Genomic DNA, 24697 nt, shown 5'->3' with positions numbered 1-24697 from the left:
AGGAGACATAATCCCTTCCCTTGATCTCCTGGATGTGTCCCTGCTAACACATCCCAGGAGGCAGCTGGTCATCCTTGCTGCCAAATTAAACTGCTGGCCCATGTTCAGCTGCCCACTGGGCCCCCAGGGCCATTCCCACAGAGGTGCTTCTCACTGGAACCACTTTGCATTTGTCCTTGCTGAATGTCACAAAATTCCCATTGCCCTGTTCCTCCAGCATGTCTAGGTTGTCCTGAATGGCAGCCTGATCCTCCAGAGTATCCATTTGTTCCTTAATTTGGTGCCATCTGCAAATTCAATGGGACTTATCTCCTCCAGGTCACTAACAAGAAAGTTAAATAAAACAGGGCCCAGGAGAGAGCCCAGAGATACTGACACCAGGTAGGGTATGACCCACTAACCACTACTCTCTAAGCCTCACCCAATCACTTTTCTGCCCATCTTGTTGTCTGTCCATCTGTCCTTCTGTCCATCCATCCACCCATCCCATAATATCCTAACTTGATTTCAAGAATATTGTGGGACAGTGTTAAAAGCCTTACTAAAGTTCAGGTTTATGCTCTCCCCTTTTCCACAAATCCACTCATTTTATCACAGTTAACTTTTTTTTTTTTTTTTTTTAATTATGAAAAAAATATAAAAGCTTTTTTTTTACCAGGAATAGTTCCATTAACATTTTTTTCCATCATTAGTAACAGGAATAAAGTCTGCATCCCGTAAGGTCTTGATTTTATTTTAAGTGGTTTTGCAGTAATGTTAATTACCTCATTTTGAACACAACAAACACACAACGTATTTAGAGGACCTCAGTACAGCAGCTTTTCAGCTATATACCTATAGGTTGCAAACTTGTAACATTTTTGCTTGAACAGCATTTAATATATATAATTTTTTATTGTTATGAAATAGAAGATCTGTTTGCTGCAAATTTCCAGGATTTAACTGCCATGTCAGCTGTCTATGCAAATCCAAACCTCATGTTTGCAGCCCATGGATTCATTGGGTCCTATAACACTGGACAGCCATAGCACACAGCATTTACTCCAATGCATCCAAGGGTTTGCATGTAGGGTCTGGAATGGTTTTGGAACATTCCAAAGGATTTTGGTGGATTTTTTTTCCTAATCATTATGAATCTCAATCCTGCTTCTGGCTTGAGCCTGTTATTTTCCCTTATTTTCTCAGTATTATACATAAAATATCACTGTTGTACAACATCCCTGCACTCTTTCACTAACTGGAATCTTAAAAGTCACATTTCATTATTTCTCTCAGACAGACTGTTGCATAACATGAAGGATCAAGGTCAAATGATATATGAAGAGAGACTTTTGATTCACTCAGATGGTTGTCTTCAACTTCAACTCCTTTTTCATTACTTTCCAAAAAATATGACAGATTCTGAACATTTTTCAAAATGGGTCTGTAGCATCCAGGTATATTCAGCTGTAATGGACACACTCTGAATTTGCATATCTGCAGCTCATCCTTAGAAAGCCTTTCATGGTACCACTGCCCAACTTTATTACTGGGATACTTGATACTATGTCCCACCATTGGAAGAACCACCTTCAAAGAAAAAAAAACAAAACAACAAACATATTTGAAATTAAGTCCACCAATTTCCCATTACATTAATGTGACTACACTGTTTTTAAATCTTGTGTTTTGGGGCCTGAAATAGAAATTAGAAATACACTAACATGAATTTCCTTCCTTGTTGAGAAAGCAATAAAGACATTAGTTGCCTAGGTAAAACCTGACAGCTATGGCCTCTGAATCTCCACAAATTAGAACAGCTGCTCTTGATTGTTCTTCCCAGTAGACTGAAAAAAATCTCAAAGTATTTGCATTCAGCTTCAAGATAAGTATTGCCATACTGCAAATGACACTCCTTATTTCATTACAAAGACATAGTCTTTCCTGTTAGATTGGAGACTAGTTCACATGTGGTTTCTTTAATGTACATTCTGCAAGACTGCACCAGTTAACTTAATCACATTATTTTTAAAACAAAACATTTCAATCAAATAAAAAGATCAACAACTCAGAATTTTTCATACAGACTTACCTGGCTTATAGAGTATTTGTTAGCTGACTCTTCTGCAGCAGTGACTACATGAACCTGACAGGGCATTAAAGAAGTTCAGTTATTTTAGGAATTAAGGACAGCAAGGACAGTACCAAACTCATTAAGCATTCTGAGGTTATTTGACCATTACAAACATAATAATCTGTTTCATGTATGAAAAATAGTAGAGATGCCTAATATAAAGTACTGTGTATTGGTAAATGGGATTGCAGTTATACTTACTGATACTGCCTACCACTAACTAGCAAATTATCACTACAAACTCATGGTCTTTGAGGTTAACTGAGCCAGTGCAATCTTGTGCTATTATGAACAAAAGCAAGAATAGTAAGAAAAAGGTTTTATATTAAGTAGGAATATATCTATATTAAACTCAGTAACTCAATACTGAATTTGATACCTCTGATTGTCACTTTATTCCATCTAGTTGTTTTATTAACATTCACTCTCCAAAATACTGTTGAAGAAAAATCACTATAGAAACAGAAACCACTCTGCAGGGACCAGAGGTTATTCAATAAAGTTCCAAGTGCTCTTGCTCTCAAATTTGTAAGATGTTCATCCCAAATATATGAGATACACCCTCCCTATGCACACACCTGTTTATTATCCAGTAAACACTGCAAAATTCTATGCTTTATCTGATGATCAGGAGAAAGATAGGACTATAAAAGCATTCAGGTTTCAAAAAACCCTCAAGATCACTGAATCTAGCCATACACCTAACACTGCCAAGTCCACCCCTAAACCATGTCCCTAACTGGCATGCCTACAAGTCTTTTTAATACCTCCAGGGATGGTGACTCCACCACTTCCCTGGGCAGCCTGTTCCAGTGCCTGGCAACCCTTTCAGTGAAGAAATTTTTCCTGATACCCAATCTAAACCTCCCCTGGTGGCCATTTGCTCTTGTCCTATCACTTGTTACTTTTGAGAACAGACCAAACTGTTTCCACTGTAAGAACTTATGCTAACTCTGGTGGCTTCAAAATGGACTCCAGTGTCAAGACCTGCATAGACTCCACTGCTGGCTGCTGCTCAATGGCTCACCCATGGTTCCATGCAGTTCCCAGGCTGTGCTGTGGGTGAGCAGAAGCACTCCCTTGTCCTCTACAACTTTCCCAAAAAGCCCTCTGCATTTTTTTAACAGATGCTAACAGTTTAGACCCACTGATCTGTTTTAACTGCCTGAGTAAGTGAAGCTGTGCTACACATGCTTTGATTGTATAGCTGCAAGATTACCAGTTCAGTCCAAGGCTACCTTTCATCTTGGGCTTACAGTCATTAATATGTATCATGGGAAGGTCTGTCCTGGAGAGCTGGACTCAGATACACACTGACAGCATAAGCACACCTAGAGTCCACTCTGAAGGCTGTCCCTACTCAGATCCTAGGAAGAGCATTATGTACCCTCCAGGATAAATTCTCCCATATTATCAATTCTGACATTCTGATCCTTCTTATCACTTGAATAGCATGAACAGTCAGAACACATAAAAGCTGCCAATACACATCTAGCTTATATGCCTATTTATGGTAAATCAAAGAAAGCTACATCACTTTTTTCACTTTTGTCATTAATATTTTTAATGAATGAACCAAAATAAAAGCACTAGAGTATTTGTACCCTTTAAGCTTTTTTTTTTTTACCAAGAATTATTTTGTGAAGACTCACCTTGTCACTCAGGGAAATGCTTTCACCATTTTCTTCTGAGAAGACAAGATCACCCTCAACAACTTTTGAACCATAGATCTTCAGTCTGTATGATGCTGCTTCATTCCAGATTTTACTGCAATAAGCATGGACATAGAATATGCGCATGGAATGAGGAATACTGAGCCATCCTTTGGTACAACCTTCAGGATTTAACCCATAGCGATTTAAAGCTCGTAGCAACATCTTCTCTCTCACTTTAAATTCTGGCAGCATCACGAGTGCACCCTTTGCATCTTCTGATATAAACAAAAATAACCATGTAAGTAATCCCTGATTTTTCCTATATTACCTATCAGGAAAAAATACACTTAAGAAGAAGAAATAATCAGGCAGGGGAAAATGGTATCAGTCTAATCTCTTTCTGCTGACTTTTAGGTTATTATTCCTTTTCCTTCACTGTGTCATGCGAGACAAATTTTATCCTAGATGCCTATCAACACAATCCCATGAATTCTATTTCAGGCAGTGTACACTAAACTGTCATTTGGTTATTCAGCTTAGTTTGGATTTATTTCTGTTTTTTATAACTTCCTTAATCACTCCAAGGCTTTTTTTAGGTGAGGTAGCAGAAATTGAAAACCAAACTATAAATCAACATTAAACCTCTACTTTACATCACTTGAGAACAGTTATTTTATGGGGAGTAAAAACCACCTATTTATTTTAAGGGTACCATTTGTATCGTCCACTGGGAGGTCTTAACCTCAACCAAGATGAAAATATATTTAATCAGATTTGTGCTAATTATTTAAATGTTGTATATTTAAAATTCTATAGTTTACTTTTTTTTTTCATTACAAATTATTACCTTTTGCATAGCCTTTTACATTTTGCTTTCAGGAAAAGGGAAACAACTGTTTTCAGAGTCCACATGAAAGTCTTTCCATGAAGCATACAGCAATGTACAGCACAGAATGAGCCACTGCATCTCTTTTGTGAAATGAAATGTCTGTCTTTTAAAGCTCTATGTCATAGTTGTTCTGTCGAGCTACAGTGGTAAGATGGCAATAGATGTAGAATATTTTAAAATAATTAATATTTCTGAGGTCAAGATCAACTCCAAATTTTTAGTTCTGGAGAGAAAGTTAAGGTAAAGGATACAACCAGAGCACTTCACTCAACACGTTTCTGCCTCTGACATACTTTGTTGATTTTAGTTTAAGACAGAATCATGGCAGATCACAGGAAAGCATGGAAGAGACACATAAGTAAAGAGATGTAAAAGCAAACCCAAAGGGGCAAAACCCAAGAGCTAAGATTGTTATAGAAATCTCACAAAATTAGACGGCCAAGTGTGGTAAGTGCTGAGTAAGAGCTGAGTGCCTCATTCCTGTATACTTCCTTTACTAGGGAGAAGCCTATATTCCAAAACCAGAAAGACAGAAGGAGGCTAAAACTGCTTTGATAAAATTATCCTAGTCTTTGCCAGCATTATGCTATAGAGTTTGTTTCTATACTGTGGTACCTGAAGTACAGTAGTTTTCCACATATTGCACATTCAGGGCCTCTTTCTCACCTAATTTTTAACTTTGCAGCTCTACTGAGCTCCACAGAATAAGATACTAAGTGGTAAAAAGCAGCAGCAAAATAAAAACTTTCACTGTGCAGCAATACCTTATTCTCTTACAATATCAACCCTGAATAAAGAGACAGAAAATTTAAGTGGACATACCAGTTTGAAGAAAATATCTTTTTGCATTGTTTACAGGGTCATCAGTATCTTCGGGTGTGAAGAACAGCTTCACAGCTTTCACCTGCAGAGAGCAATACTAATTTTAATTATTATTTTTTTGCATTTAGATATGAATACCAATTAAGCATCTAATTCTTTGTTACCATATTCTCCAAGTTCTGAAAATTATATCTGTTTTTTTAAGGCCCAAGTCAAATTCTTTCTTTCACGGAAGATGTCATCAACAGCAAACAAATGTGGTTGTGTTCCTTGTCAGATCAAATAAAGGTTTGAGTCACAAGACAGCTTTCAAATCAGTTGCTCTTATTGAACATCTGGCTTGATGATCCACCTTGAACTCCTCTATGATGTAATCCCATCATTCTACCCTGAAGCATAAGGTTCCTTTATCCCCTTTGGCATGTTTCATGCAGAATTTAGACTGAACACTTCCCACAGTCTCACACAGAGGGACAACAATATTTCTTTTTTTTTTTTCTAAAAAACTGATCTGTATTAAGTTAGATGACAGTGTGACAGGGAAAACACTACACTAACCTCTGCTACTTGTAACACCAGCACAGCCACACAATTTGCTAGAACAACCTGTGAGATTTGGTTTTTGTCCTCCTCTGTATTGGACTGTGCAAGCAAGCACTTAGTGACACATTTTTAATACAAACAGAAGTTCCTACATGTTTTAAATTTAAAAGTATCCAAGTTAAGACTAGAGATTTAAATAATTACTTTTCAGAGACTGGCACCTGGTACCAACTGCTAGCATACCAGAATTCAAACTGTCAAACATCAACACTAACTCTTATGGGTTCTCCTCATATCTTGATTCTTCTTTTATTTGGAGGCTAAGTTTTCCCAACTTTTCTCAGAATCAAAACAAGATTAGAAGAAAAGGACACTCAAGTACTCGTTTAACTCTGCAGCGTCTGATTCTTTTTTAGACCTGTGCCAAGTACTATCCCACATGCACTGAAAAGTATATGACCCTTATCTTAAGAATTATTACTTAAGAAATAAACTCCACTTAGCTTACGGGGGAGCAATCACTTAGACCTAAGAGCTAGGGATCATAGCCAAGAAGTAATGGAAAGCAGCAATCTCCTGTATATAGCAGATAAATTACTGCAGTATTGAAAAAGCAAATCCTTTCATTTGAACCTATGTAATACCTTATGACATTTTAAAGAAGCAAATACACTGCCAGCAGGATAAAGAGGCTACAAGTTTGGAGAAAATCAGGACCATGAATAAACATTGTATAAAGATTGCTTCATTTCGGTGCTCAAACCTTGCGTGGAATGCAGCCTCTTTCCTGCCAAGTGGCATGATGATGATCACAACTACACACCAATCACAGAAAGAAAAATAATTTCCTGAACTATTTAAAGCTGCACCTGCTGTTTAAAAATTATTTTCTGTTGCAGGATGAAGATCTTCATACTTATGTTGTTGTCAAAACTGATCTGGCATTTACTCCAGCACTCAACGTTGCAAGACTGATGTGAAATGAACTTGACTGTAGCTTCTTAAATTACAAAATGAAAATACCATTTCTTCATTCAGTAAAGCCAATCCTATTTCATCTGTCTGAACATTTTGTCCTTGCCCAAATCTCTGAGGTCCGTAGTAGTTTACAAAACCTTTTGTCTAGAATGACAAAGAAAAATTGTGTTAAAAGCATGAAAGTACTAGTTACAATTAGTCATACTAAGCACATATATCTACATTTAAATCAAAAATGAATACAAATTATCTTTTTCATCAGAAATATGCAACAAAATTGTAACTTATAATAAATGACATTATTTTAGCATCCAATTAAGACAAATCTAAAAAGACAACCAAGTTCTGTCAATGTCTTCACTTTTATATAAAAATAAACAAAAAAAAATTTTTAATATATAATTATTTATTATAAAGAAAACTAAAAATCAGCTCAAAGTAATCATGCTTTTTTATATACAAAAAATTATGAAATCTCTACCAAGAAAATGTGGCATAGAATTGGTAATAAACAGTAACCACTGTTGCACATTTTTTCTTAAAAACGGTAGTATTTTTTCACATGAGATCATTTATATTATTATTACAATATTCAATAACAAGACTGAACACTTCTGCTAATTGGGATTTTAAGTCTCCTGATAAGTTCTAGGTCACATGTGGGCAGTAAAATCACAGCCATTAGATAGAATGAAAACACTCTTTTCTAGAAAACAGTAATTATGCATGGAATATACAGGTTTTTACCTTAACATTTTCCATTGCTTCAGATATTCTCTCCTTCAAATCTACAGAAGAGTCATGACTGTGGTGCCTGAGATCTCTGACAACTAAATCAAAGTGATTGCCCTTCAGCTGACCAAGTCTAAGGTGCTGCCTTGCTGAATGGATGTTGTGTATTCTCAAACCCTTGTTTTCCATTTTGCTTCCAATTTCTTTCAATCTGCACAAATAATTGGGAGAAATTATGAACCACCTTCTCCTGAAGCTATCCAACTTGTAATAAATGTCTTCTTCATCTTTGTACTGGAATTAAAATCACAAGAAATTAAAAAGGGATCTGAAACATTATTATGAGAAAACCAAATCAAACGCAGAGATGGAAGTCCTAAAGTTTAGTTGTAGTGCAGAAATACTTCTGAAGTATTTGCTTCATTTGCACTTACATTCTGAAGCCCAACAGTTATCAGAATGAAGCAATTCACTGAACTTGATCAAAGCAACTGAACCGATTTTTGTATTTTTTATTGGAAAACAACTAATTTACTCTTCAGTCTAAAAAATCTGCTTTTTATTTCAAAAACAAAAAGAAGGAAAACGAATGTATTCTAGCAGACTCCAAAATACAATTGCTCTTTCTTGGTCAGCCTTAACAAAAACAAACTCAGTACACCAATTCTCTGGGTATGCTTCCACATGCTTGTAATTGGAAACACAGCTAACAACAGTTCAAGCATTTGCCCTTTAAAGTATCCACTCAATCTCTTTGTTCTTACGTGAATGATAGTAATTCAAATAAAATGAAACTTTCAGCATAACAGCTTACATTCTAAGCAATATTTTAATAACTTTAAAATAATTTTTATAAATAAAAATATAATTTCCCCTGTTATGCTAGTGGCTTTGCTTAACATTTAAACATTAATGCAAAGTTTTTATAACTATCTCTTGAAAAACTTGGCCTTAAAGCTCAGTTTGCAGTGGATTTTATAAATTATATATATCTTTATTAATAATAAATCCTAAACAACATTAATTCTACTTTCTTTTATTTGCAAGCTGTACTTTGTCACTAAGATCAAAAATCACCAGAAAGCTAAAGCTGAAGAAGAAATGTTCTGGTTTTGACTCCAGCCAACTTTTTACTGTTACTATGGCAGAACTTAATATATTTTACCCTCCAAGTTGGCTACAGAGAATAACAAAAACAAGGAATGGGAAGGCACATCTTCTAGTATTGACACACTATGCAGAATGTATTTCTGCCCTCAGGTTTGGTGATGTCTCATGTTTCTGACCTGGACGATACAAGTTTTTACTTGCTTAACTTGTTGACTTAACACCAAAAGACAACATCAGTCCGAAATATATTTATAATGATTTGTTTTAGGCTTGTAGCTGTCTAAAGCCTTCTAATTCTTGTCTGTGGGCTGCAAGACTATTCTGATAGCCTGTGGTAACCTTTTGCCTCACGCAGTATAGACCTCATCTTGGTTCAAGCTAGTGGATTGTATTTAGTATTGTAAAGTGGATTGCATGAGCATGAATATGAAGAGTACTGCCCCACACAATGCAGGGTATTTGTATTATGAAACATACAGAAAAAGGCAAGACTTTCCCTTGAATTCCAACACGGGGGGATTTGCATGCTAAGCTGTACATGCCCTAAAGCCACAAAGTAATAAAGCAATTTCCACTGTGCTTTAATACAGAAGAAGGAAACACACATCAATAAGAACATTTCAGAAGATCATTCCATGTTGATACTTATTAATGTATAAAAATATGTGCTAAACTGAATGTACCCAGATTGTTATTACCTCTCAGGAGTCACCTTCTTCACAACCATAGGTTGGTAGGTAATAGCCTTCTTGTCTTTGATGCCAGTGTAGCTGAAGTCTGAAGGAAGAACACCAAGTTCTGCAGCCAAGAAGCCAATTGCTTCTAGTGTTTCTAGATTTTCTTTCTGAAGGGTGAAAGCTGAAACAATCATCTCAGAATTATTAGAACTTCACACTTTTAAATCATACAAATTTTCTGCTATGACAGATAGGCAGGTTCTTCCTTTCAAGCTATGGAAAACTGTAAAGAAAAAGTCCTCCCACCCCACAAAATTAAAAGAAGTGACACTGAAAAATATACACAGTACACAAAACTTTTCAGAACAACCAGAAAACCCTGCTGTCTTTAGAAACTGCATCTGATATATTGCAACAATATTCAATGAACATGCATTGACTTATTGCTAGAAACAGTCTCTATATCAGAAACCAGTTTCTTTAAGGAATAAAATTATAAATCAAATTTGACCTTAGCAACTTGTCCAAAATCAAGGTGCAATGTTCTAAATCCCCCAGTTAATTTTGAAAGAAAGATAACCCAAAGGGAGCTAGTGCTACAATCAAAAGAACTGTAACCATTATCACTGAACAGTTTATGTAGAATCAGCAGTAACTTGATTCAGCCATTTCATTCTGCAGAGATGCAAGTACACTGCATTCATTAGAATTTATGTCAGCATAAGCAATAGATCACCCAGGCCTATATATAAAATAAAAATCATTCCAAATCTGTCTTACTACAGAACACCGTAAAATCTGAAACTTTTGCTAAAAATGTAGTATTTACCTGTATAAAGATCTTGGTTTTCCTTGAGAACACTAGCACACCTTTTTCTGGACCCACTTTTTTCTCGAAATCGTACCATTATTGACATATTTGGCTGATCATTGATGTCTGTCACGGTAAAAGTCTTTGTTTCTAAAATTTTTCCAAATTTTCTATTGATAAAGTGGTGAACCACTTTTCTGTGCTCTTTGTGTCCATCAGGCTCAAAAGAAAATGTAGAATTTTCTAGCTTTGCATCTAAAAATTTAAAGAAATCGCTTGTTTCCTTCTCAGTCACTAACTGGCAAAGCTCTCTGTAGTCAGCATTTCCTTTCACAATCATTTCATTGTCTTTTGTAACAGTGACTAGGAAGGGGAACTTCTGCCTAACAGCACTGTGTAAATCAGCTCGTTTTTTCTTCTCCAGTATAGGTCCCAGAGAGAACTCCCTGGCGCAAGCGCCAGCATTGCTTTCCAAATCCCAGGCGTCCTTCAAATCGGAAGCAAATTTATTAAGCAGTTCACTCATAGGGTTGCCTAGTAAGGAATCCAACACCCTTTCTTCCCGCAGGCCAGGCTTCAGGTCAGGTTCACTCTCATGCTGGCTTTTGTTAGGGGTTGCGGGACAGTCACTTCCCACCCGGTCTGGGTCATGCTCCGAGGGCCTGGGCGCACCACCGGGCCCGCCCTGGGCACAGGGAGCGGGGGGCTCAGCTGCTTTCAGCCTTTTGGGCTGCTGCAGGCACGGGCTGCTTTGCTCGGGCAGCGCTTCGCCGCTTTTCTGAGGCGATTCCGCCCCGGTAACCCCCAGTAAGGGTTGAGGCACCTCGATTTCTGTCACCACGAAGTCGTTTGGTGAGTTTTTGATAGTACCCCAGAAGCCAGTGTGATGGGTCACGTAACTGAAGGAAGGAAGCATGGCTGCCCTGCTTTTCCCCCTGATCCAGACAGAAACCCCCACACCCGCAACGGGAGAAAAACTTAAAAAGGGAGAGGGGAAAAAAAAAAAAAAATTAAAATCACGTACTAAAGCGAAGGCTGCCGCAGGGCAGGGAAGGCGGGCGGGCCCTCGGCACAGCCGTTACTGACGGTTCAACGGCGCGGCCACGCGGGACGGGACCCACGTAGCCCCCAGGCCCCGCCAGGGGGCGCCGCGACCCCCGCGTCCCCACGGAGTACGGGTCCCACGGACCGTACCAACTCCTCCGGTCGTGAGGGGAAAGACAGCGGGCACCCCACCCTCACCCCCCTTCAGCAGCCCCCGAGCAGCCTGGGGGAAGATGAGGTGGAGGAGACCGCTTCCGCCTTGCCCCTCTCCGCCCCGGTGACGCCGTCAGAGGGTGAGGGTGGTTCCCGGGTGGTTCCCGCCCCCTTAAAGGGGAAGTGATGCAGCGTTAGGCGGGAGGCGCAGAAAGGCGTGCGGGGAGGCCCGTGGGCGCTGCCGCCAGGAAAGGACGAGGGTCTGTGGTGGGGTGGCGTGGCGTGGCGTGGCGTGGCGTGGCGTGGCGTGGCGTGGCGTGGCGTGGTTCCCTTCGACGGTTGAGGGCGTGGGAGGGGGCACTGACCTACCGGGGAGGAGGAGGAGGAGTAGGGGGAAGCTGGGTCGGGCCGGGCCTGGCTGGGTGTCCGGGAAGTGTCTGGGGGAACTATAAGGGGGAAGAGGGCTGGTGTGTCGCGTCAGGAGCTTGTGGCAACTCTGAGGAAGCTGTTGGGAGCTTTTCTTTGTCGTCCTCAGGAGCTGAGGATGAGCAAGCCCGTAACAACTTCGACGTACGTCCGCTGCATTAGCTACGGGCTCATGAAGCGGCTGGCGGATTTCATCGATCCGCAAGAAGGGTGGAAGAAACTAGCAGTAGATATAACCAACCCGTCTGGTGAAAGCAGATACAACCAAATGCATATAAGGTCCTCCAAAAAAGTCATGTAACATGATCTTGTTTGTCAGCTATTTAACATAAATACTCCTGTCCATCCCATCCTGTTGGCCATCCCATTACTGTAACTCATTGCACTTGGTGTGTCAGTAGGTACTGATATCTTACAGTACCATTTCTCTAGGGAACTCGAGGTAATTGCTCCTAATTGTTCTGTAGTGCAATTTTCAGACAAGCTACAACCAAAGTAAATTAACTAAGGAAATTAGAATCAATTGGAGCCACAGGCATATGTATGTTTAGTGATACAGTGTTGGCTGTGTAACTTTATGTACCCTAGAGACTGGTGAACATTGGCTTAATTGTGCATCTTTGGACGGCAACTGGGCTGTAACTCCTAATTCCCTGTTCCTAAGAAAATGTCCAACAAATGTGGGAAGCTTGAGGCTGAAGACTAATAAGTTTAATTGAGAGTAATCCCATCAGCATTTTATGAACATCTTTCTTGAAGGGCTTGTTGAATCCTTAATTTTTGAATAAATCTACATTGCAGCTCAGTACAATGAGCATGCCTTTATTTTTTTTGTCATTTACCCTTTGTTTCCTCTTCTGGTTCTTCAGGTGACTTTTTTTTTTTTCATGTTGGTTCTAATTTATCTTTTAAGGAGATTTGAGGCATTTGTACAAATGGGGAAGAGCCCCACATGTGAATTACTTTATGACTGGGGAACAACAAACTGTACAGTTGGTGATCTTGTGGATCTGCTGATGAGGAATCAGTTCCTAGCACCAGCAAGACTTTTGCTTCCAGGTAACTGATATTCACTGTGTTCTTGGTTTGCTAGGATGGTAAAGAGTTTCACAGTAATGTGAACATCAAAAGGGATTAGATCAAAATAAACAAAAGGGGATTTATTTTTCTTTTTCCATTATTTATAATAACAGTTTAAATAAGTCCTGCAATTTAGATATGAAGTAGGAATATAACCTTCTCATGGCACTTAAGTGTCTCTTAATGTTAGTCAATACAGGCATTAACATTACTTGGTTTTTTATTCCTAATGTAGTTAACACTTCTTCTAAATTCCATTTTCAGAAGCTGCAAGGACAACACAAGAAGTTACCTTGCCTCTTTCTTCACAGGAAACCTTGCCTATACATGAGAAACAACTGCCTATACAGGAAAAAGAGGTGGCATCTGTAAAGCCTGCTGTAGCTCAGAGTATTGAGAAGCAAGGTTCAGCTCCTGCCTACCCAAGTCAAGGAAATAGCAGCTCACAGTCTAGTAACACAGGTAGGCACTTAGCTTGGTAGAATTAAGAACAATCTTTTTTCTGATGTATTCTTCATCCCATCTGAAATTAATTGTAATAATGCATTAGAAAAGTGACTATATTCCTGTCATCATTCATCTATGGGAAATGGCATCTTGCTTTTGCTCTTGTTCTGTGTGTCTGTGGGTTTAGCCTGGGTAATAAGATGTCTGAATATGAGATGCCCCTTGCCAATAAGGCAACTCCTGTGATGGAAAACTTGACTGCTAATTAAATTGTAATTTATTTTGTGATACACATAACCCAATTGCCCTTTTCCAATACTGATTTTGTAGACTGGCTACCATATTGCTTTTTAAGGCTGGATTTTACATGTCAAAAATGACTTAAGAATGTTGGTGAAAATACAACTAAAGAAGGCATTCTAGAAAAGCAATGGCTGGGCTTTCCTTCCTGAAGTTCCATTTTTGGGTTGTCAGAAACACAGTGTGACCTAGGTATTTTTTTTACATCTGACACAGTGTGGTACTCTCTGTGATCTTCTGCACATTTTATTTGCTACCTGTATTATGAGTGTTAACACAAAATACAATCTCACAGCTACTACAGTGCTAGTTGTGAAGAAATTTATGCATAGCCATTTATGTATGTTTACCTGCATTTCATTTTTTTTTTTGTCTGGTATCTTAATCACAAAATTGGAAGTAGCACTCCACAATCTTAAGATTGGCATGGTAGCAAGTTTTTGGTTTAATAGAATTGATCAGAGTATCTATTTGATGCATTTAAGTTAAAACATAGTTGTGCTTAATGGCAAACATGTCTTTCAGATTTCCATAATTTTTGGTTTCATGACTTGGAAAGTGTTACAAATAATTTTGATGCACGACCACAATCAGCTGGAGGTAATAAACTGGGAGAAGGTGGCTTTGGCATTGTGTTCAAAGGCTGCATCAATGGCAGAGATGTTGCTGTCAAGAAGCTCATTGCTGTGAGTTGTCCTGGGCGTTTTTCTTTTAATGACTTTATAGTACAGACTTGTTTATCCATGGAAAGTGTTGAGAGATACATTTCAGAAAGTGTTGCCATGTTACACCTTAGTTACCTTAAGAAACTTACCCTGTGGTCTCATGAGAGGGGTGACTTGGCACAGTACCAGAGATGAAGTCTTTCTCTTTTTGCAGTTCTCCTTCGAGACGCTCAGGCAGGTTTTCTGGGAAAGCAGTGTGCTCTCTCAGTTCCCCTGCCTCCCTCCCCAAAAAAGAGTAGAAGGGAAAGGGTACTGAATCAATTCACAAGCTAAATAGCTATTGCCATGGAGTTATAGTCCTCATAACTGATGGTTTGTGTGAATAACTTTTATAATGAAAAAATGCTATTAGTGGGTAACTGCAGCAAAATGATAAAATTTTCAAATTGGTGATGATGCTGGAGCTGGATCCATTTATCAAGAATATTGTGTACCAAGGAATTAAAACCCATTTCTTATATTTTTTTTCTTCAGTTGAATTAAAAGATAATGCTGTACACAGCTAAGTAGTTGTTACATGTAACTAAAAAAATGCTTAGAAGTAATTTTTTTTAAATGAAAAACTGTGCATTTTAATATGGCAGTTGATATTGTCTATTTCCTTTTGTAGATGGTTGATGTTAGTATTCAGGATTTGAAACAGCAGTTTGATCAAGAAATTCAAATTATGGCAAAGTGAGTACAGTGTTCTAAGATGTCTTTATAGCATTTTGTGAGAATCTAAGTTGGCAGATAATGTTAGCTAGTGTCATCCCTTATTTTTATCTTTCTAGCATAACTTACAACTTTCCTGTTAAGGGGGAATGTTTCATATACAACATGACTGTATTTTTTCCATTTTAAAGCACCACTGCATAAACCTGGCTGTGCATACTAGGGCTGAAGCAAGTAATTGGGGATCAAGTTCCCTCTGCCTTGCATTTTCCTCAAATATTGGTAGTCTTTCCGACTATATATGAACAGATTATTTTTGCCACAGATGTCAGCATGAGAATCTAGTAGAACTGCTTGGTTTCTCAAGTGATGGTGCTCAGCCATGTCTGGTGTATGAATACATGCCCAATGGTTCACTGCTTGACAGACTTGCATGTCTGGTAAGTAAAATCTTCTCTGGCTTCCACTTGTCTTACTTTGTTCAAGTATAGATATTTTATAAATATCTTTGAAGCAGTACTAAATTGTACTGGCCAAATGATGTTTTACTACTTGCTTCTTCATTCCAGAAGACAAGCATGATTAAGTATTCTTCCAATGACAATTTATACAGATGTTTTAAACACGTTGAAGTCAAAACAGACTGACAATACTATGCCATGTACCAGTACCTGAAGTGGCACAGGATCTTGTACTTGGGAGCAGAGGGTGCTGCAGTTTTGTTCCTGGTTCTTACATTGGCATGTTCTCTGATAATTCTTGAGATTTTGCATTGTGAAATAGTCCTTTGTTCATTGCCCTTGTGATTATGGTTATAATACAACGTTCATGGTCTGCATATCTCTTTTTGAAGTGCCTAAATAAATGAGTAATACAATTTTTAAAAATTAGTATTTTGTGTAGAAGCAATGCTTTCTTCTGATCTAATTGAATGGTGTATCTGCTAGCCTTGACCTTTAATACATAAGTTGCTTTGGTTTTTATAAGGCAACTCTGTGTATGAAGGACAAACAGCCACTTGTTAGAGTGATACCAGTAGTAAGACAAACTTGGCCTGGTGTGTGGGAGTCCATGTTACTGTGCTGAATGAGCTCAGAATTCTGCTTGGTACTAAGCAAATGCAGCTTCTGAGCTCGTTCTGATGAACATTTTAAACTTGTGCTACTTCAACCCCTTATGTCTCCAGACCTAAAAAATGTTGGTTTGCTTTTTTCTGCACTGAGCATCCTGATGTACTGGCTCAAGCATTTGGTAGCTGAAGGAAGAGCTGGGTTAGGGAATTGACCAGTCTGAAAAAATACTGGGTGAAAAAAATCTTTTAATTTTCTCTTGGAGATGTTTCCTCTGTATAAACACTCCTTCAATAGGAAAGAACTGGTGTTAGGATGAGGAGCAGTAGTTGGGAAAACAACTGGCTATGTTTGATAGCACTGCTGTCTCAGGTTGGTTTGGTTGATTTGTTTGCACCCACTTACACATGTGCAATTTTAATTTCTTTTTTAACTGATTCAATGCTGGAGAATAAGTTTTACTTAAGGCAGTACAAGTTTATCTGTTGAGGTTAGCTGTGCTTGGCAAGGATGCATATGAGAATGTTGATCTCTGTAACCTTGGCCATTATGATCAAATGTGCTTAAAAGAGTGATGGTAAATGAAATCTAAAGTAGAAATATCTGAAGCCAAGGAAGAGACAAACTTATCATATAAATCATAAAAAAAAAAATCTAAGTCAGCATGTATAAATCAGAAAGAATTGTCTGATAAAGTCAAATAGGTGAGGAATGTGCATATTGAATGCATGTTCTTGCTGATAACTTCAGTTTTTCGACTTCATGGTTTGTGTTTGAGGCACAGACTCCAGTTTGTGTCATCTTTTCTGGGCTGTGAGGAGCAGGCAAGGGAGGTGGTAGGTTGATGAGATACTCTAATCCTCTTTCCCTGGCCACTGACAGGATTAAGTAGCTTAAAAATGTAGGTGTCACTTCCAAGGTCTAGTTAGTAACTGGAATCAATCTAAACTCTTGGGAAGAGGTAAATCCAACAACCACTGGAAGGTTCACTTCCCATTGTTGGTAGAAACTGTTTTGCTTTGATTGCTTGTAACTATTTTCTTTGGGTTAAAAGACTCTGGTATCAGTGCTCATACAAACTGGAAGATGTGGTAGACACAGGTAGTTCTCTGCAGTGCAGTTTGCCTTGTAGGATCAGAGTTTAATATTACCAAGAACATCTTTTGCAATGGATTAATTGATCTAAGGCATAATGCAGGGGAAATAATTGAATGAAAAATGTATGAATTTCTGCCTGAGTAAACTGAGAAATGTGTGCTGTTAGTCTTTTTAATTAATTGCTTGAAAACCACAAAACATAATTAGAAATAGGTTCTGGATTGTGTTCTTTTGTTTTCTTTTATGTGAACACGTATATATTGGATTTTCACCTTTCCACTCACCTTTCTCTTTTCTTTTCTTATTAAAGGATGGCACACCACCCATTTCTTGGAATACAAGATGTAAAATTGCTCAAGGTACAGCAAATGGTATCAACTTTTTGCATGAAAATAATCATATTCACAGAGATATTAAAAGGTAAAATAAAAGGTAAAAGCTGCTGACTGTCACTGCCTGCTTTTTCCCTTTTTCCTTGGTTTTTTTTTTTTCCTTCTTTCCCCTGGTAAAGTCTTTTCAGAGAGAACAAACTGCAAGAAGCATTGCTTCAGTCAAGGGCACAATCTTCTGTGCAAGTGACATCCATCACTGTAATCTTGTCTGTGACACAAGGACATGACCAGTACAAACTTCTAAAGATAATTAGGAGGCTATTGTAATCAGTTACCATCTAATAGTTATTTGAGCTGCTAGGACACTCAGAAGTTCTGTTCTTTCACAACTGCTGCTACTGAAAAAGCCAGTGTTAGAGAATATAATGATTTTTTAATTTGAGATTTTTTCAGATGAAAACTCATCTTTTTTCTTTTTTTTCCCCAGTGTATTTTTTCAGAATGTCTCCTTTGATTTACTGCTATTTATTGCTATTTACTATGAAGACAGTAACATTATTTCAGTTGTCTTTATGAAGTTCAGGGTTCTTCAAGGATGTTGTACATGCACTGTTTTGCTCTACTAGATTTTTTTTCTAAAAATACCACAGCTCAGAAAAGGCTGGGGGTTTCATTTGAAGATTGTTTGAGGGTTTTTTCCATTGTTTTTTTTTTCCCCTTCCTTGCTCTAGTTTGTTGTGATGGGGTTTTTTTAGTTTAGTTTTGTTTTGATTTTTAATATTAAAGTAGTCAAAAACTTGGAAGAAAAGCCCCAAATTCCTTACTTCTGTGGCTTAAAAAGGGGCAACTGACTGATTGGGTGCCATGGATGAATGTTTCAATAGCTTTCTGGCTTTGGCAGCTCTGCTAGGTGTGGGCCACTTTGGCTTTGAGAACTTCAGCTTGTGAGGAACAAATTTTTGCTTCAGCTGCCTAATCAAATGTGCTTGCTGCTCTGACAATTTATGTTTCTTCTTTCTTCCCTGCTTAAGCCTCTGGAGAAGTGTAATGACTGGAAGGGATGTGTTCTTTTACCTTATGCTACTCTACCCTTCTAGCTGCTGTGAGTTGATCATTATTATGTGGGGTTTTTTTGTTTGGTTTGGTTTGGTTTTTTTTGTCGGTTTCTTTTTTCTGTTTGGATTCACTTTTGCAGCCTCTTGCACTTGCACTATGAATACTTTGATACATTTGGTTGGTGTCATTAAAAGTGCTGCCACTCCTAGGTAAAACTTAAATACTAAGAGAAATCTAAAAAGATTTGCTTCAGTTTTCATTTTACTATGATGTGTGGAGACAACTGACACTAGAACAGCTTCTCTGTTGGCTAAAGGGGATGGGACTGAATGGATGTTCTCAGAGTTGTCCATAAATTTTTGGTTTTGGTTATGTCCCCAAAATAGTTCCTTAATCTCTCAAAGTTTGACCGTTGCAGTAAAACTTGATTCTGTTGTGCACTTCCTGGTGTATCAAGAAACTGACCACCCTTTTTGTGCTTGACTCAAGAAGTTCAGATTTAGGAAGTTGTGACCCTGTTCTTCCTTTTTTGTAGAAGCTCAGCTTTAAATGCAAAACCAGTTGGTGGATGGTGCCTTGACTTGTGTTTGGCCTTCTGCAGTGGCTGACACTGCATAATTGACAGTATTTACAGCAGTTCTGATACCATATGACCTGCTGTAACTTGAAGCTGTGTTAATTTGATTGAGATTTGGTAAAGGGGAAGTTAGAAATCTAAGTTTCTATTAAGTGTTACATGTATCTGTGGTTTTCTTATGGTTCTATTAAGAGGATCAGAAAATGAGGAGGATTAGAAAAATGTTAAATCAAGGTTTTTTAAAATGCTCCCAAGTGTTACAAATTTCAATTGCTACAAATGCTTGTTCAGTTTTTGTTTACGGAGACTAAAAACTGGAGATGAAGTGGAAACACAGCACTTACATTAGTCCAGCATTAATAAGGTTTCTCTTTCCCTTCCAGGAGAAGGATAAGAGTATTAATATTAGTGCATTAGTATTAGTATTTATTTGGCATGTGAATTTGTAATGGTTAACATAGTATGAGGTGACACAAGAATCTTCTTTTCTGCTTTTGTTAGTTCTGATTAGAGATTTAGACAGTGAAGAATTGTACTGTGATCCAGTACCAGTTGATCAGAGCTAAGTATACTCTGTTATCCTTCTTAAAGAAAGAATTCAGATGCTAAACGTGGGTGTAAGACATTACTCATGTCTTACAAGAAGTTTTTGTAATTGTAAGATTTAGGCTTGGAGGGCTTGTTTTGTTTTTTCCTTGTGGTTTTTTGGTTTGGTTTGGTTTGGGTTTTTTCTTAATGCATGAATGCATAAGAAAAAAATGGATCGTGGCAGTTCTTGATTTATTTAGAGTTAATTTGGAAAGTGAGGAATTTCCAACAAAATTATCTTTCACATTTTGTTGTTATATGAATAATGAATAAATATCTTAGATTTCAGAAGTCAAAATAACAGTTTCCATTTAGTTACTAAAGAGATGTTTTTCTGTTACAAAACTCAGGTACTGTACTGGTTTGGGAAAATTTTTTTTTTTTTTTCCTCCCCTCTCTCCCAGTGCAAATATCTTACTAACTGATACATACATGCCCAAGATTTCTGACTTTGGACTTGCAAGAGCATCTGTAACATTCACAAAAACAATCATGACTGAAAGAGTTGTTGGAACAGCAGCCTATATGGCACCTGAAGCTTTGCGAGGAGAGATAACACCTAAATCTGATATCTTCAGTTTTGGAGTAGTAAGTAGCATGTAGGCAGCAGTATGTGACTTTTTTTTTTCTTTTGTAAATGATAAAAACATACAAAATCAAGAATATCTGGAATGAAATAGTCCATTCTGATCAATCATCCTTTTTCCATTAGATGTGCTTTTAAGATGATGTTTCCAAACTTTGGTTTAAAATAATGTGTATATGTTAAAACATTGAATTTGCTAATGATAACAATATTTATGTTAAAATCTAAATTTGCATGTGAAAGACTGCAGTAAAGTAACATTCCAATTTCTAGCTAAATGTAGTTGGAAATAATGTTTGAATGCAATGTTTTTGATGTTGGAAATAATTATTTCTTATTGCATAGTATTGCACACAAAGGTAACACGGGCTAGAAAAAAAATGTAAAGAAAATACTCCAAAATTAAGTGGTCTTTCTTATTTTTAGGCATCAAAATAATGCTGTCTATGGAGGATTTGCCTCAAAGCTTAGTACAAAAAATACATGAGCTTAATATGTAGAAGCACAGTGAATTAATTCTGAATAGATCCAAGATCCTAAGTGCTGTTGACCAGTTCCTTCATGGCATTTAATTTATTGAAGATGTAACCATTTACTGTGACTGAATACTTCAGAAACCCTTTCATCTTGCTTTGAAGGAATATAACACAGGGTCAAAAAAACTTGGTTTGACATTTATAAACCACACTGCTAAGAACAGTTAATGAAAATGAGAACTACAGCAACAGTTACCAGTGCTATGGGGAGGTGTCTTTGCACAAACACAGATCGTGGGAGCATCTGTGTGAAAGATTGTGGGTCATGTGGCTTTTATGTGAATGATGTATATGCCAAAGATTATTCTATTCTTTTTCTATCTATTATTATTCTATGGTTTTTTTCTGTTCTGATGTGTTTTGGGTTTTTTCCCCTAGGTCTTACTGGAAATAATAACTGGTCTTCCTCCAGTAGATGAAAACCGAGAGCCACAGTTACTGGTATATTCTTTTTGCTTTGTCCTCTTCTACCCCTGCTTTGGGATCAGTTTCTATGAGATCATAGTGAGTTTATATGAAATCATAGCTTCTGAGACAATCAAATTAAGCATCAAAATACAGTTATGAAAACAACTATTGTGTCAATGTTTGTATTAGAGGTGAGGCTGAAACTTTCATCTCTTGGCTGGCAGAAGATTGTTCAGACCCCAAGGTCATCTCTTTCCAATCAGATGCAGTTAATTCTCTTTGATTTAGTACTCATTTTAATACCATTATTATCTGCATACTTCTGCTATACCCTGATAGTTCCACATCTACCAGAACATTTTAAGCTGTTCATCTCAGTTCCTTTATAATTCTTACCATTCCTGTCTCAATTTTTATCCTCTTCATCTTTACTAATAATTTGCAAAGACCTTGTGTTTTTGAAGTTAGAGAAGTTTGGAATGGAATTCCAAATGGAATTCTTTGCAGGTTGAGGGATGGGTTGAATTTTATTTTGGGGTTTTTTTTTTTTTCCTCATCAATGCAGAAACTAATTTTTCAGCATTCACTCTCTTGAATTAAAAACCTTACAAGGCTGGTCATAATTTAGCCTTTCATTCAGCTCAAAATTAAATTCTGAGCTACTTAATCCAGCGTTTTCTTAGAATATTTTTTATATAAAAACCTTCTTCTTTCCTGTGTATGGAGGTTCAGAATGGTCTTGCTCTGTGCTGTTTGATAGCACATCATTTTCTTCACAGCTTTAGGAATATCTGCGTACTACTATTTTTTTTTTCCTCTAAGTTGTATCTTCTGGAGTAGCATAATATTCATCCTTGAGCTCTGTAAAGACCTTGAAAGTTTGGATTTTTTTGAAGCAGGCTTTTGCAGAGATAGGATCTGAAAAGGAATGTAAAGTGTGATTTGACTGCCACAGTTTGTCTTGGTAATCTGCTTTTGGGAGCCTGAAAGTATGGTCAATGCAGGATAATGTGGCATCCTTAGCCTTGAAAATTTTGGGGTAGTTAATGTTAGTCAGCAATTTCAGACAGACCCACAGAGGAAAAAAGATGTATCTCAACTCACAGACTTTTTTTCTTACTTCATTTACTATGCTGACTTGTCTGAGGTATTCCTTGAACAGTATTTGCAATTACAGATCACTCATTTCAAGCATGTGGGAGTTGGAGAGCTTGGGAATAAAACAGTCAAATTAAAAAGTTATTTCTTTGGAAGAGATATAGCAGCCACTGAGGCTGGTGACAGAAGGCATTATTTTACAGAAGAAAGCTTTGTGAAGTTGACAAAAAAGAAATTATTCACCCTTAAGCTTGCGGGTTTCTGGGTTATTAAGTAAATACTAATACCTTATGTTGATCATGCTGCTTCTTGAGGGAAGAGATAATGCTAAGAAACTGAGCCTTGAAATGGGAAACAGTTAAAGCTTTATGATTCAGCTTAAAGGAAATTGCTTTTACAATTTTGTGTTAACTCAATTACAAATAACATACAATAAAAATGTATTGCCCATTTATAGTCTCTTAAGCTGTTTCTGCAGATATTTATGAGTAATGCTGGTGAACAGTTGTCACCATTCTTTGTCTAGAAAAGTGGCAAGTAAAGAAGTGAACACTCAAAAGCAAGTTTTCCAAGTGTTACTGTGGAATACATAATGTTCAGATGCTTGTTACCTGCTCATTGGCTCAAACTCTCTTGTAGTTGAGTATCAAAGATGAAATAGAGGATGAAGAAGCAACTATTGAGAATTATGTGGATGAAAAGATGAGTGACTGGGATGCACCTTCAGTTCATAAAATGTATTCAATTGCTGATAAGTGTCTGAATGACAAAAAAACCAGGCGGCCAGACATAAAGATGGTATGTAGTCTTTCAGGTAAAAGGTTTATTTTGACTGTGTGAACAAGCATGTGCTTTTTTACAGTGTCAGTTATTTATATTTGTCTGTTCTCTTGCAGGTCCAACAACATTTGCAAGAGATTAAAACCTGATACATGTTTCTTCTGATACACAAATGTGTTTTGAAATGAACCAGACACCACTAGCAAATATTTTATTAATATTTAGCAACATTATCAGCTTTTCTGCTTTTCAGAACTTTCTGGCCTGCACATAAGAGGTGCTGTTGGCCTGTCACCATTTTGCTATTTTTGTGAACTGTTTTTTCATATATGACTAGGCACTGGGCCCACACCATAAGAAAACCTTCTTTTTTTTTTGTATTAATAAATGTCAGTGTTGGTACATCTTCTCCACAGCCTTTTAAATGCATTTCAATATTAGAATGTCTGATTTTTTTAATTTGAAAGTATCAAGAAAGTCTTCTAAAAAGGCATATGACAGGGTAGTAACTGTAGTGTTTGTGAATGTGACTATTTTTCATAGTCTTATCAGGATTAATTTTACTCAAGTAAGTTTTGCAAGACGTGTTCATTGGTTTCAAGGTTTCCAAAGCAAAATAATTATCTCAGTGCAAATGCAAAAATACCAGTGAACTTGTGCAATAACAAACCATTTAATTTTTGTTCATGGGAAGACTCTGCACTACTTAATATTTTACACTTCAGGAGAAGATTCCATATGAATTGTAAATATAGATAAGGTTATTTTGTTAAAGGGTACAGAATAATAATTCTTCTGAGACAAACTCTGCATTTTACTTGGTCAAATAATTAAGCTCTGTCAGGTATTTATAGATAGGTATGTATGTTAGTAAATAAAAGATACTTTAAAAACTAACATAACTAAGCTTTCTAAAATAGAAACATTGACAGATCAAAGCAGACTGAAAATGAAAGTGCCTAGTGAGATTCCAAATATTTTGGACTAAGTAGGTATAAAAATACCAGCATTGTAAATGAAAGAGGTTATTTTAATGTAAACCTTTTTTGCACTCATAAACTCTTTCCTGAGGCTTAGGGGTAGGAATATATATAGACTGTCTTACTGTTAAATTAGAAATCTGTGACCACAGAAAAAAGAAATTATGAAAAAATTATCTGACTGCATTCTGGTATGTGTAAGATATATATATCTGGAGAAAGCAAGTGATTTCTAATGCTTCTTTTTATATTCTTGGAAGTCTGGCTTGTAACTTATTTTCTATTGCCTTTTGAAATTCGTGTTAGTTCAGGAAAAAAGTATCCACCTAAACAGCTTCTAGTTTTATTGAACTTAAATTGTACGAAGCTGTTAGCCTAAATAAAAACTGTGTTATCATTGCAGATGATTGTTGCTGCTATTAAAATCTT

General features: G+C 37.2%; 2 protein-coding genes across 7 annotated transcripts; one reads left to right on the top strand and one right to left on the bottom strand.

Annotated features, from left to right (window-relative positions):
* Positions 1-712: 712 nt before the first annotated feature.
* Positions 713-11613, bottom strand: PUS7L (pseudouridine synthase 7 like). Of its 3 annotated transcripts, XM_071733563.1 has the most exons (9): positions 11355-11608; positions 10349-10817; positions 9541-9700; positions 7748-7943; positions 7046-7144; positions 5480-5561; positions 3766-4043; positions 2072-2125; positions 713-1569 (listed from the first exon to the last, which is right to left on the bottom strand). In XM_071733563.1, exons 2-9 carry the CDS (start codon positions 10668-10670, stop codon positions 1246-1248), a joined length of 1515 nt encoding a protein of 504 aa, XP_071589664.1. In that variant the 5' UTR covers positions 10671-10817; positions 11355-11608; the 3' UTR covers positions 713-1245. The 3 variants fall into 3 exon arrangements, with proteins under 3 accessions (XP_071589664.1, XP_071589662.1, XP_071589663.1); XM_071733561.1 differs by having other exon boundaries at positions 10349-11611; XM_071733562.1 differs by lacking the exon at positions 2072-2125 and having other exon boundaries at positions 10349-11613.
* On the top strand, positions 11048-24670 carry IRAK4 (interleukin 1 receptor associated kinase 4). Of its 4 annotated transcripts, none has more exons than XM_071733570.1 (12): positions 11048-11182; positions 12063-12232; positions 12867-13012; positions 13298-13495; positions 14306-14466; positions 15116-15180; positions 15485-15599; positions 17638-17747; positions 20285-20468; positions 21381-21443; positions 23148-23306; positions 23405-24670. In XM_071733570.1, the coding sequence occupies exons 2-12, from the start codon at positions 12072-12074 to the stop codon at positions 23435-23437; spliced, it is 1395 nt and encodes a 464-aa protein (XP_071589671.1). In that variant the 5' UTR covers positions 11048-11182; positions 12063-12071; the 3' UTR covers positions 23438-24670. The 4 variants fall into 4 exon arrangements, with proteins under 4 accessions (XP_071589671.1, XP_071589670.1, XP_071589672.1 ...); XM_071733569.1 differs by lacking the exon at positions 11048-11182 and adding an exon at positions 11732-11787; XM_071733571.1 differs by lacking the exon at positions 11048-11182 and adding an exon at positions 11937-11960.
* Positions 24671-24697: the final 27 nt, after the last annotated feature.

This window comes from Heliangelus exortis, chromosome 1 (assembly GCF_036169615.1).
Source record: "Heliangelus exortis chromosome 1, bHelExo1.hap1, whole genome shotgun sequence".
Taxonomy (NCBI): Eukaryota; Metazoa; Chordata; class Aves; order Apodiformes; family Trochilidae; genus Heliangelus; species Heliangelus exortis.
The sequence above is the reverse complement of the archived record's forward strand: the minus strand, read 5'-3'. Positions and strand labels throughout refer to the sequence as shown.

Bases quoted from the DNA above. Each gene is read 5' to 3' on its own strand.
- PUS7L (XM_071733561.1), bottom strand. From the start codon at position 11,246: ATGCTTCCTTCCTTCAGTTACGTGACCCATCACACTGGCTTCTGGGGT. The intron at 7,145-7,747 runs GTAAAAACCTGT...TTGTCATTCTAG, and splicing joins AAGCAATGGAAAATGTTAAG to ACAAAAGGTTTTGTAAACTA. The intron at 1,570-2,071 runs GTAAGTCTGTAT...TTTTCTTTGAAG, and splicing joins ACAAATACTCTATAAGCCAG to GTGGTTCTTCCAATGGTGGG.
- IRAK4 (XM_071733570.1), top strand. From the start codon at position 12,072: ATGAGCAAGCCCGTAACAACTTCGACGTACGTCCGCTGCATTAGCTAC. The intron at 14,467-15,115 runs GTGAGTTGTCCT...TTCCTTTTGTAG, and splicing joins CTGTCAAGAAGCTCATTGCT to ATGGTTGATGTTAGTATTCA. The intron at 17,748-20,284 runs GTAAAATAAAAG...CCTCTCTCCCAG, and splicing joins ATTCACAGAGATATTAAAAG to TGCAAATATCTTACTAACTG.